This window comes from Oncorhynchus mykiss, chromosome 29, assembly GCF_057628025.1.
Source record: "Oncorhynchus mykiss isolate SJ-2025 chromosome 29, ASM5762802v1, whole genome shotgun sequence".
Classification (NCBI taxonomy): Eukaryota; Metazoa; Chordata; class Actinopteri; order Salmoniformes; family Salmonidae; genus Oncorhynchus; species Oncorhynchus mykiss.
The window spans coordinates 18,328,476-18,341,267 of NC_143050.1; the positions used below are offsets into that span (position 1 = coordinate 18,328,476).

Sequence of the window (12,792 nt, forward strand, 5' to 3'; positions counted from 1 at the left end):
GATTTATCGTTGGTGACAGTGTTACCTAGCCTCAGTGCAGTGGGCAGCTGGGAGGAGGTGCTCTTGTTTTCCATGGTCTTTACAGTGTCCCAAAACTTTTTGGAGTTAGAGCTAGAGGATGCAAATTTCTGTTTGAAAAAGCCAGCCTTTGCTTTCCTGCTTTCCATAATAGCAAACTTCAGAAATAGTCTAATGTTGAATCCATGCCACGTGGCATCTTTCTCATTTAATTTTAGACAGTACCATACCCATCTTTTCCATTAATTTGGGATGGACTACTGGCTACTTTCAGTTGCCGAACGTTGCAAATAGAAATTACATGAACGAATAGAGCCGAAGTGCTTCCTGTTCTACATAGTATATTTCTATCTGAACGTTCCAAAACCCCAACGTGTTTAACGCACCTTTGCTATGCACACGCGCCTCCCTCGTCAAAATGAACTGACCAATCATTGAATGACTCGCGGCAATGTGGAGCGCATTCAAGATCAAAACGCTAAGCAACGGTTAACAGAAAGCACCATGTTTAGAGCGTTTGTTATTATAGCATCCCACTATCATTTCAAGTTAAGACAATAACAGGAGTTCGTCTAATTCGAAAATGTGCCAATACGTCTACAAGATGGACAGGGTTGGCTCTGACTGTCCCCCAAATAACACATTTTGTTTCTTATAGGCATCTATACTTTCTATTTGTCAAATCATCCGCGTGCACATGATTTGAAGGGGCGAGGCTTGAGAGCGTAAGCAAGCTGAATCGAGAGCGTAAGCAAGCTGAATCAAGATGGCGAGCTTCATTGAACGGTAGTTATTTCAGAATTCAGGTTCAGTTAGCCTGCTAGCAAGCCATTACAACAGAAAACATGTGTACTATTGCATCAGTCTTTGTGGATATTATCTATAAATGCCGCATTTGGTCAGTTGTCTTTTGTCACGGATAGCTTGCTACCTAGAGGAAAACTACCTACCTAACTAATCAGTTCAGCAGCAACATGATTTAGCTAGCTGGAATATGATAATTGCAAACATAGTTACATCACTGTTTATTTCCATTCTTCCCTAGGATGTGCTTATATCGTGTGCTCGTGCTGTCTGTTTTCCTGAGCATCACTCAAGCTGTGGATCGCAGCAACTTCAAAACATGTGACCAGAGTGCCTTCTGCAGGTGATGGCTGCCTACCATCAATTAACTTGTAGAAAAATGTGTAACAACAATAACGTTACCTAGATGGACATTTTGAGACCTAAACCAAATAACGTGTGTGTGTGTGTGTGTGTGTGTGTGTGTGTGTGTGTGTGTGTGTGTGTGTGTGTGTGTGTGTGTGTGTGTGTGTGTGTGTGTGTAGTCGTCAAAGGGCGATGAAGCCAGGCCAGTCATCATACACAGCCTTACTGGAGACCCTGGAACTCGGTGACTCCCACCTCACAGTGCAGCTCCTGAATAACAATAATAAGGTCAGAATGAACAAGACCTGCTGCACACGTAAATAAGTTGTCATGGAGATTGGGTGAAATTACTTTCAATGGATTACTTGAATGGCACACAATGGAAATCCACCATACACTTAGTGTTCTTCCACATCGTGCAAACCATGTGATCATTTCATTGCCTGTGTTCAGGTGCTCTTGCTGCTCGAGTTGTATCGCCTTCAGGGGAACATGACCAGAGTGAAGATCAATGAGCTGAAGCCCATCAAGCCTCGATATGAGGTGCCTGATGTTCTCATCACTGACCCTCCCACTGAACTGTGAGTTTGTTCATTTCAATATCAGCCCACTATTGATGTCTCACATTCTGGGATGGTTTTGTAATGGATGTAAAGTATAGAGAAGGTCCATAGTGGGTGTGTTGGCATGGGTGTGATGTCTGTTTCTCTCCAATACAGTATGTCAGTGTTGGCCCAGGATGAGCACAGGGTGGTGTTGTCTCTGGGTGGGGAGGACTGGAGGCTCATCCTCAGTGCCCAGCCCTTCCGCCTGGACATCATGGAGGGCCCACAGGTGCTGCTGTCCCTCAACTCCCGGGGCCTGCTAGCCTTCGAGCAGCTCCGCATACGCAAGGACACGTGAGTCGCTTATGCAGTCTTGCATGTACAGGATGAAACCATGCATTTATATCACATGGAACAATGCAATTGAATGCATATACTAGACCTGTGATGGACTTTGACGGAATATTGCCGTGTAATATATGTTGTGTAATTTCATGGAAGGCTTTTAATGAAGGCTTCCACTTGTGCTCTCCTGCTGAATTTGATAATTGTCTTAAAGGTTTTCTAAAATGCACTTAGCTGTGCTGTACTGATCTGTTTTCCCGTCCTATTCTGTTCCTTTCCTTTCCCTCCTGTTTCTCACCATGTCCTCCAGTATTTCCCACAAAATAAGTAGCACAGTCGGTAGCATGTGGGATAAGATCAAGAGCGTTTTCTCTAGGTAACTGGTCTTAGCTTGCCTCTTGATGTAATGTTTGTGTGACACCTGAGTTGAACTACTGAAATAGCTTGCGGCTGTATTGTCTTATAGTAGAAATGCCACAAGTCAAAAATGAAGTCAACAGATTTTTACTTTTGATCTTAACTTTACCAGAGCAACAATAAATATATGTAAACATGTTGCTGTGTGCAATTTCTTCATAAGTCTGTACAGCCTCTACTGCTCAGTGTAGTGTACATATATTTGCTAAGCTTCCCACCACCCTCTAAACTAAACAAATTATTGCATGTCATATTTTATTGTTCAGTGATTTGATTGGTTTACCCATGGATAATTATTAACAAATAAAAAATCTTCTGAATCATTGTCCTGCAAAGTTTCGAAATGTGGGCATATTACAAAGCCCATTACCAAGTCATTTTCTATGGGCTGAATCCTAACTTAAAATCTGCACATTTTTGTGCAACCCCCACATTAAGATCAATGCAAACACAAGTTAAGATGAACTGCTATGTCAACAAGATGCCAGTACATAATGCATGTTTAACTCAATGACAATTATCAAATGGAAAGAGTTTGTCCTTCAATCGATCACTAACAACATGTCAATCCAGGTGATGAAAAGCAGTTTATATTGCTTTACTTGTTCTTCACATTTCTCCATGTGGTTTCTATAGCAATCAATCACTCTTTTGACATTGATATGTATTATTGTGTGATGCAGCAAAAGCCAAACAGACACAGAGGAAGCTGGGGAGAAAGAGGACACAGAGAAGCATGACAAGGAAAAGGTGTGTGGTGTTCTATTCCAAATACCTTATTGTTCTGAGACAAACACTGCATGGGTTTATTGGTGCATTTATAGACCCCATTCTGTCCATTTTTTGTGTTCAAAGTGTGTAGAGATAACAGGTTGTGAGTAGTAGCCTAGTAGGGTGCGAGAAGAGCTCCAACTTCTGGTATCAATTTGATGTGAACTTTGAACTAGGGTGTGTACGAGTAGCACCTTTCTGAGACACTTGAGCTACACGTTTGGCCTCTTTTCTGGTTCTCCACAAAACCCCTCTCTTTCCAGGTGTCAGAAGGAGAGGAGGAGGAGGCAGAAGAAGAGGTGGATCAGCCAGGAATGTGGGAGGAGACGTTCAAGACCCATGCTGACACCAAGCCTAATGGTACATCATTGTACACTACAATTCCATAGTAAAACAAACTGTTACTCAAGTCCATTTATTTGTTTTCACCTATTTACTTAACATTGACATCATGTGTTTAATTATTCAAATATATATAAATAAAACACTGCTCTAATGTAACCTGCCTCCTGTCCTCCAGGTCCCTCCTCCATCAGTCTGGACTTCTCCCTGCCTGGAGTAGAACACGTCTACGGCATCCCTGAACACGCAGACGGCCTCAGACTGAAAAACACAGAGTGAGACTATAAACGCTCTTTTGCCCCAATGTCTCGTCAAAGTGTAGTTTTCTGATTCATTTTTTATTTTACTTTTATTATCTAGGTCAGTATCTAGTCAGTTAAAACAAATTCCTATTTTCAATGACGGCCTAGGAACAGTGGGTTAACTGCCTTGTTCAGTGGCAGAACAACAGATTCTCGGGGATTCGATCTTGCAACCTTTCGGTTACTAGTCCAACGCTCTAACCACTAGGCTACCTGCCGCCCCTTTTGTTGGTCATCCAGTGCTAACCCAGTGATTCCTGTTCCTCTCCTTAGTGGAGGAGACCCCTACAGGCTTTATAACCTGGATGTGTTCCAGTATGAGCTCTTTAACCCTATGGCTCTGTATGGAGCAGTGCCTGTCCTCCTCTCACACAACACCCACAGGACTATGGGTCTCTTCTGGCTTAACGCAGCAGAGACATGGGTGGATGTCAGCTCTGGACAGGTGGGTGTGTGTGTGTGACTGGATCTCACACTGTCTTGCCTTTCCTTCTTTGCCCTTGGATCCACTTGGTTTGATCTCTGAATCCTCTTTGTGCATGTTTGATTGCGTTCAGGGCTCCAGTGAGGTCCCTCAGACAGACGTCCGATGGATCTCTGAGAGTGGCATCATTGACGTCTTCATCATGCTGGGACCGCGACCTAATGATGTGTTCACACAGTACTCTTCCTTAACAGGTACACTACTTACACACTCACTAACAGGAACACAGGTACACGTCACTCACGGTATATTCTACACATTCACACCAAGCACATTTTAATGTTCAATACATGGTCGGTTTATACCTTCACTGCTCCCTATCCCAGACGTTTTTTTTATTTTTTTATTTCACCTTTATTTAACCAGGTAGGCAAGTTGAGAACAAGTTCTCATTTGCAACTGCGACCTGGCCAAGATCAAGCATAGCAGTGTGAACAGACAACACAGAGTTACACATGGAGTAAACAATTAACAAGTCAATAACACAGTAGAAAAAAGGGGAGTCTATATACATTGTGTGCAAAAGGCATGAGAAGGTAGGCGAATAATTACAATTATGCAGATTAACACTGGAGTGATAAATGATCAGATGGTTATGTACAGGTTGGTGTGCAAAAGAGCAGAAAAATAAATAAATAAAAACAGTATGGGGATGAGGTAGGTGAAAATGGGTGGGCTATTTACCAATAGACTATGTACAGCTGCAGCGATCGGTTAGCTGCTCAGATAGCAGATGTTTGAAGTTGGTGAGGGAGATAAAAGTCTCCAACTTCAGCGATTTTTGCAATTCGTTCCAGTCACAGGCAGCAGAGAACTGGAACGAAAGGCGGCCAAATGAGGTGTTGGCTTTAGGGATGATCAGTGAGATACACCTGCTGGAGCGCGTGCTACCAGTGACCAGTGAACTGAGATAAGGCGGAGCTTTACCTAGCATGGACTTGTAGATGACTTGGAGCCAGTGGGTCTGGCGACGAATATGTAGCTAGGGCCAGCCGACTAGAGCATACAAGTCGCAGTGGTGGGTGGTATAAGGTGCTTTAGTGACAAAACGGATGGCACTGTGATAAACTGCATCCAGTTTGCTGAGTAGAGTGTTGGAAGCAATTTTGTAGATGACATCGCCGAAGTCAAGGATCGGTAGGATAGTCAGTTTTACTAGGGTATGTTTGGCGGCGTGAGTGAAGGAGGCTTTGTTGCGGAATAGAAAGCCGACTCTTGATTTGATTTTCGATTGGAGATGTTTGATATGGGTCTGGAAGGAGAGTTTACAGTCTAGCCAGACACCTAGGTACTTATAGATGTCCACATATTCAAGGTCGGAACCATCCAGGGTGGTGATGCTGGTCAGGCGTGCGGGTGCAGGCAGCGAACGGTTGAAAAGCATGCATTTGGTTTTACTAGCGTTTAAGAGCAGTTGGAGGCCATGGAAGGAGTGTTGTATGGCATTGAAGCTCGTTTCGAGGTTAGATGGCACAGTGTCCAAGGACGGGCCGGAAGTATATAGAATGGTGTCGTCTGCGTAGAGGTGGATCAGGGAATCGCCCGCAGCATGAGCAACATCATTGATACATACAGAGAAAAGAGTCGGCCCGAGAATTGAACCCTGTGGCACCCCCATAGAGACTGCCAGAGGACCGGACAGCATGCCCTCCGATTTGACACACTGAACTCTGTCTGCAAAGTAATTGGTGAACCAGGTAAGGCAGTCATCCGAAAAACCGAGGCTACTGAGTCTGCCGATAAGAATACGTCGAAAGCCTTGGCAAGGTCTATGAAGACGGCTGCACAGTACTGTCTTTTATCGATGGCGGTTATGATATCGTTTAGTACCTTGAGCGTGGCTAAGGTACACCCGTGACCGGCTCAGAAACCAGATTGTACAGCGGAGAAGGTACGGTGGGATTCGAGATGGTCAGTGACCTGTTTGTTGACTTGGCTTTCGAAGACCTTAGATAGGCAGGGCAGGATGGATATAGGTCTGTAACAGTTTGGGTCCAGGGTGTCGCCCCCTTTGAAGAGGGGGATGACTGCGGCAGCTTTCCAATCCTTGGGGATCTCAGACGATATGAGAGGTTGAACAGGCTGGTAATAGGGGTTGCGACAATGGCGGCGGATAGTTTCAGGAATAGAGGGTCCAGATTGTCAAGCCCAGCTGATTTGTACGGGTCCAGGTTTTGCAGCTCTTTCAGTGTGTGTTACCTTCACTTTAGAAATGACCTGTTCTCTGGCTGTCGTAGGAACTCAGGCCTTCCCCCCACTCTCTTCGCTGGCCTACCACCAGTGCCGTTGGAACTACAACGACCAGGAAGATGTGAGTGCGGTGGACCAGGGCTTTGATGAACACGACATCCCCTATGACTTCATCTGGCTGGATATTGAGCACACGGACGGCAAGCGCTACTTCACCTGGGACAACAACAAGTTCCCACAGCCCAAAGACATGCTGCAGGGCCTCCTGGATAAGAGACGCAAGGTGAACTTAATGATGGAAACATAGGATTTTGAAATGGTGTGTGTGTGGTAATGAGAAGATAATTTACATTTTTGGCACTGTTCTCTCTTCCTCTTCTACTCACTGCGTCCTCTCCTGTCCCGGCTGTCCACAGATGGTGACCATAGTGGACCCTCACATTAAGGTGGACAGCAGCTATAAGATCCACACTGAGATTCGCTCTCGAGGCTACTACATAAAAAACAAAGATGGCGGAGACTATGAGGGCTGGTGCTGGCCAGGTAGGAACATGTCAGTATGTACACTATGTACAAAAGTATGTGGACACCCCTTCAAATTAGTGGATTTGGCTATTTCAGTCACACCCATTGCTGACAGGTATATAAAATTGAGCACACAGCCATACAATCTCCATAGACAAACATTGGCTGTAGAATGGCCTTACTGAAGAGCTCAGTGACTTTCAACGTGGCACCGTCATAGGATGCCACCTTTCCAACAAGTCAGTTCGTCAAATTTCTGCCCTGTTCGAGCTGCCCCAGTCAACTGTTTGTGCTGATATTGTGAAGTGGAAATGTATAGGAGCAACAACGGCTCAGCCGCGAAGTGGTAGGCCACACAAGCTCACAGAACGGGACCGCCGAGTGCTGAAGCGCATGGCACATAAAAATAGTCTGTTCTCGGTTGCAACATTCACTACAGAGTTCCAAACTGCCTCTGGAAGCAACGCCAGCACAATAACAGTTCGTCGGGAGCTTCATGAAATGGGTTTCCATGGCCGAGCAGCCGCACACAAGCCTAAGATCACCATGCGCAATGCCAATCGTTGGCTGGAATGGTGTATGGCTTGCTGCCATTGGACTCTGAAGCAGTGGAAATGCGTTGTCTGGAGTGATGAATCACGCTTCACCATCTGACAGTCCGACGGATAAATCTGTGTTTGGCGGATGCCCGGAGAACGCTACCTGCCCCAATGCATAGTGCCAACTGTAAAGTTTGGTGGAGGAGGAATAATGGTCTGGGGCTGTTTTTCATGGTTTGGGCTAGGCCCCTTACTTCCAGTGGTGGGAGATGTTAACACTACAGCATACAATTACATTCTAGACGATTCTGTGCTTCAAACTTTGTGGCAACAGTTTGAGGAAGTTTCTGTTTCAGCATAACAATGCCCCTGTGCATGAAGCATGGTCCACACAGAAAGGGTTTGTCGAGATCGGTGACAACTGGCCTGCACAGAGCACTGACCTCAACCCCATCGAACACCTTTGGGATGAACTGGAACGAAGCCTGCGTGACAGGCCTAATCACCCAACATCAGTGCCCGGCCTCACTAATGCCCTTGTGGCATTAGTCCCCACAGCAATGTTCCAACATCTAGTGGAAGGCCTTCCCAGAAGAGTGGAGGCTGTTATAGCATCAAAGGGGGAACCAATTCAATGTTAATGCCCATGATTTTGGAATGGGATGTTAGGCGAGCAGGTGTCCACATACCTTTGTTAATTTAGTGTATTTATGGATTGATAAATTCTAAAACGTACCAGACAACACAGTGCAGGTTAGCATTTGTCATGAATGTTGCCCTGGAAGCAGATCTGCAGAGTGGTCACTTGCTGGCAAAGCCACAGTCATGAAATCTGATTTTAAACCTAACCTTAACCATAACACTAACCCTAATGCCTAGCACTAACCTTTTTAAATTAAGACCAAAAAGCTAAATCATACATTTTTCTGAAATAGCCAATTTGCCCCATCTAACGGAAATCTCTCAGTTCTACCTCCAGGGCAATATTTTGGCAATAAATGTCAACGCAGTATAAGATTTGCCTGTTTTTCTACTGATTCAGTCACCCAAAGGCTAGAATTGTTTAGAACTGTTATGTATATGTACTCTATTTTCTTGTAAAAGGGAATGCAGGTTACCCAGATTTTACCAACCCTGAGATGAGGAAGTGGTGGGCCAGCATGTTTGCCTATGACCAGTATGAGGTGAGTAAACCCTGTGTCAGTTAGTCTCATCTACACATTTTAAACGCAGTTACTTTTTTCTCTTTCCTTCTTCTTTCTTGACTTCCTTTGGAAACTTTGTCCTCTTCACTGAGTCAGTTAGCATTGATGTCACTGGTTAACCAGTAACGCTGCTGGAGCCTTGAGCTACTGAGACCACAGATGTACTGACATGTCATTATCTCCTGTTTCTCTTCTCCAGGGCTCGATGGAGAACCTGTACACGTGGAACGACATGAACGAGCCGTCTGTGTTCAACGGTCCAGAGGTCACCATGCACAAGGATGCCCTCCATGGGCCCTGGGAGCACAGAGACATCCACAACCTATACGGCTTCTACGTGGTGAGGAAGGGGAAGGGAAGGGCGTTACTAGGACTAGATAGCCCCGGGGGTGTTCACTGTCCACACTGTTGGGATTGTTTTGGATTAGTTACAGCATCCTTACTTATTTACTGCCATCTACTCGGTCTTCCCTTCTTTCCCTCTCTCAGCAAATGGCGACAGCAGAGGGTCAGATCCAGCGCTCCGGGGGGTTGGAGAGGCCTTTTGTCCTGACCAGGGCCTTTTTTGCTGGGTCTCAGCGCTATGGTTAGACCCTTCAATAACACCTCCCTCTGGTTACCATAAATGTTGTATACTGTATGTCTTCACTGAACCCCAACCCACTCTTGAAGTGTTCACTCTCTCACACACGCATTCACCCACTCTCCTCCAGGTGCAGTTTGGACTGGTGATAATGCAGCTGAGTGGGGCCACCTGAAGATGTCCATCCCCATGTGTCTCAGCCTGGGCCTGGTTGGCATCTCCTTCTGTGGAGGTGAGGCTGGCAGGGATTGGTGCTGCACAGATTGGATGGCTCGGTCTATCCTCGTTTGATGGTCATTCTTAAAGTATCCTAATCACTCCTCTCATCCCAGCTGACGTGGGGGGTTTCTTTAAGACTCCCAGTGCGGAGCTGCTGGTGCGTTGGTACCAGGCGGGGGCCTACCAGCCCTTCTTCCGTGCCCACGCCCATCTGGACACCCCGCGGAGGGAGCCCTGGCTTTTTGGCCCTGACAACACAGCTCTCATCCGGGAGGCTGTGCGTCAGCGCTACACCCTTCTGCCCTACTGGTACCTGCAGTTCTACCATGCCCAACGCACTGGCCAGCCTGTTATGAGGTAGGCTCATCAAGCCCCATGTAGGGTTTTTAGACACTTTTTAGTTTATTTTTTTGTTAACTTTTTACTTGTCAGCTCAAGTCACTAGTGCAAAAATAAACAGTCTTCTGTAACACCATAATAACCATTATTATCACTGGGATTGACAATGGAAGGCTGCTGGTCTCTGATCCCATGTATGGTCTCTGATCCCATGTATGGTCTCTGATCCCATGTATTGTCTCTGATCCCATGTATGGTCTCTGATCCCATGTATGGTCTCTGATCCCATGTATGGTCTCTGATCCCATGTATGGTCTCTGATCCCATGTATTGTCTCCTGCCGTTGTGGCCTTGAGCAACGCACTTAAACCCCCCACAAAGTAAAATACTGCACTGATAGGCTACTGTATAAAACCCATATGTGGAGAGCTACTGGGTGTGCAGGTTTTTGATGCACACTATCTAATTCTGATCGGAGTAGGCTTTTTTTTTACTTGTCCATGTGGAAAACTTAACTCTATAATCGTCTTACTGACTATTTGTTTTACATGCCCAGGCAAGCGGACAAGTGTTAATGTCGAGCCCTGCCGCGTCTATGTTTTGAAGGTCTATAGCTGGCACCAGTCTTTGAGAAGATATTAGAGAGAATCCTTGTGTTTTGAATCACCTTGGGTTGTATTATCTCTCTCTGTACTATAGGCCCCTGTGGGTGGAGTATCCAGAGGATATTGCCACATTTTCCATTGACAATGAGTTCCTGATTGGTAAGTAGGTTAGGGAGAGCGGCCTTTAGACCGGTATGTACTTCTTAACTTGTTATGGTACAATACTTTTGAATACTTAAATGTTTGGATGAAGTTGAGCTCTTCAACCTGGTGAGGATGATGCATTACCCCAGGCTACCTCTCCCCCTGTGTGTTCATCAGGCAGAGATCTTCTGGTTCACCCTGTAACAGATGAAAGGTCTAGTGGGGTCACAGCCTACTTACCTGGGAATGGAGAGGTGAGTTTTGAGGATGGAGAGAGAGGGAAGGCTGACCTGGAGTTTTGCCTGTTGAAATATACCACATGTTCAATCAACCTGATACCTTCTCGTCCTCTGACCTCCTCGCGCTTCTCTCCCCGTCACAGGTCTGGTATGACGTCCACACGTTCCAGAGACATGATGGAGCTCAGAACCTCTCTATCCCTGTCACCATGAGCTCAGTAGGTTCTCTGTTAACATGGATCTGCTGTTTGTTTCTCTCAACTCCTATGGTCTTTAGCCATCACCCACCTCTCAGCACCTTTTCCCACAAATAACTCTCGCTTTTCTCTCTCTCTTCTCTGTCCCACCACCTCTTCCTCTCACAGATTCCAGTGTTCCAGCGAGGAGGTTCCATTATCTGCCGGAAGAACCGTGTTCGCAGGTCCTCATCCTGCATGGAGAACGATCCCTACACCCTCTACGTGGCCCTTGACTCACAGGTATAACCTTCGTTTACACCACTATGATATCACTACCATTGTTGTTGTACCATTTTACTTGCAGGGGCTTTGTCGTCATTTAAATGTTTCTCTTTGTTCCAGGGCAATGCAGAAGGAGAGATTTACATAGATGATGGTCACACCTTTAAACATAAGACAGACAAGCAGTTTATTCACAGACGCCTGAGTTTCACTGCGAACAGCCTCTCATCGAGGTCTGTCCCTCTAACTAACATTATCATTCCAACCAGGCCATGTTCCCCCTGTGTTTCTGTATCGAGTGTAACCTGTCTCTTTCTCTGATGCTGCAGTGATCTGTCTCCTGACTCCCAGTTTCCCACGGCCTCCTGGGTAGAGCAGGTGAACATCCTGGGAGCTCAAAAGCCTGATGCTGTCACCCTCACAGCGACAGGTTAGTCATGTACCGTTAATAACCAGGCAACATGGTGTCACGTGTAGAGCTAGGAGTTTCCCCTGAACGTGCTTCTGGTCTGGTAATGGAAAAATAACTTGTTGCAGCGAAGTTATTTTTGTGTTGGCAGGCTAGTGCATAAAGTGGTAAGGGTCGTGAACATTGTGGTTTGTTACAATGTGCCTGATGTTCTTCACCCATCCTCCACAGATGGTGGGGAGTCTTCTGTGGAGTTTGAGTTTGACCCGGACACGGCAGTCTTAACTCTTCGTAAGCCAGGCGTGAACGCAGGGGTCAACTGGACATTACATCTGCGGTAACACAGGACACACACACAGAAGTCAAGAGACAAATGAAATGTCACACACAGACTTTTGGACAAACAAGTAAACATACAACTACAGAAAAGCACACAACCAGATTCAAAAGTGTGGCTAGGATTTGGAGCAGTTACCCGAACCCTGAGAAAGAAACCGCAGGAGAAATGGATCAGGGTTGTTGAAAGAGTATGAAACTCAGGACCACAAATGGTGTTAGTCAGGAGAAATTCTGCACCACTAACAAGAGGCTGAATCTTTGATACTTAATTTTAAGAAATATTTTTTCCAGGGTTGAAATTATGACTGATGATAATGACTCCCTATAAGACTCTATATGACTAGCTAAATAAAATAAATAAATGATGACAATGAATGTCCAAATGTAATGTTTGCATTTTTTTCCTTTCCATTTTTGTTACAAGTTAATGAATTTGCTTTTACATGGGTTAGCATTGTGAATAGACAAGTATGAAGAAGAGATGACGTTCTATCGGACATTATGAAATACAGTGGGTATTATAAGTATTCACCCCCTTGGATTTTTTTCACATTTTGTTGCATTACAAAGTGGGATTGAAATGAATTTAATAGTTTTTGATTTTTGTAATTGATCTACATTA

The 12,792-nt window shown here is 45.3% G+C and overlaps 1 protein-coding gene across 2 annotated transcripts; it reads left to right on the forward strand.

Annotated features, from left to right (window-relative positions):
* Positions 1–465: 465 nt before the first annotated feature.
* On the forward strand, positions 466–12,553 carry ganaba (glucosidase II alpha subunit a). 2 transcript variants are annotated; one of them, XM_021591254.3, is made up of 25 exons: positions 479–804; positions 1,064–1,165; positions 1,347–1,455; positions 1,621–1,748; positions 1,887–2,066; positions 2,368–2,433; positions 3,158–3,224; positions 3,509–3,605; positions 3,766–3,862; positions 4,163–4,334; positions 4,447–4,567; positions 6,611–6,846; positions 6,980–7,106; positions 8,732–8,811; positions 9,032–9,172; positions 9,322–9,418; positions 9,546–9,647; positions 9,748–9,991; positions 10,673–10,737; positions 10,900–10,976; positions 11,105–11,179; positions 11,327–11,440; positions 11,543–11,655; positions 11,752–11,852; positions 12,063–12,553. In XM_021591254.3, exons 1-25 carry the CDS (start codon positions 785–787, stop codon positions 12,170–12,172), a joined length of 2,841 nt encoding a protein of 946 aa, XP_021446929.3. In that variant the 5' UTR covers positions 479–784; the 3' UTR covers positions 12,173–12,553. The 2 variants fall into 2 exon arrangements, with proteins under 2 accessions (XP_036823315.2, XP_021446929.3); XM_036967420.2 differs by lacking the exon at positions 2,368–2,433 and having other exon boundaries at positions 466–804.
* The last annotated feature ends 239 nt before the right edge of the window (positions 12,554–12,792 follow it).

What these genes read in the sequence shown, in the direction of transcription:
- ganaba (XM_021591254.3), top strand. Translation starts at nt 785, where the DNA reads ATGGCGAGCTTCATTGAACG. An exon ending in ATGGCGAGCTTCATTGAACG is followed by an intron (nt 805 to 1,063) that starts GTAGTTATTTCA and finishes ATTCTTCCCTAG; the next exon opens with GATGTGCTTATATCGTGTGC. An exon ending in TGCTGGGTCTCAGCGCTATG is followed by an intron (nt 9,419 to 9,545) that starts GTTAGACCCTTC and finishes ACTCTCCTCCAG; the next exon opens with GTGCAGTTTGGACTGGTGAT.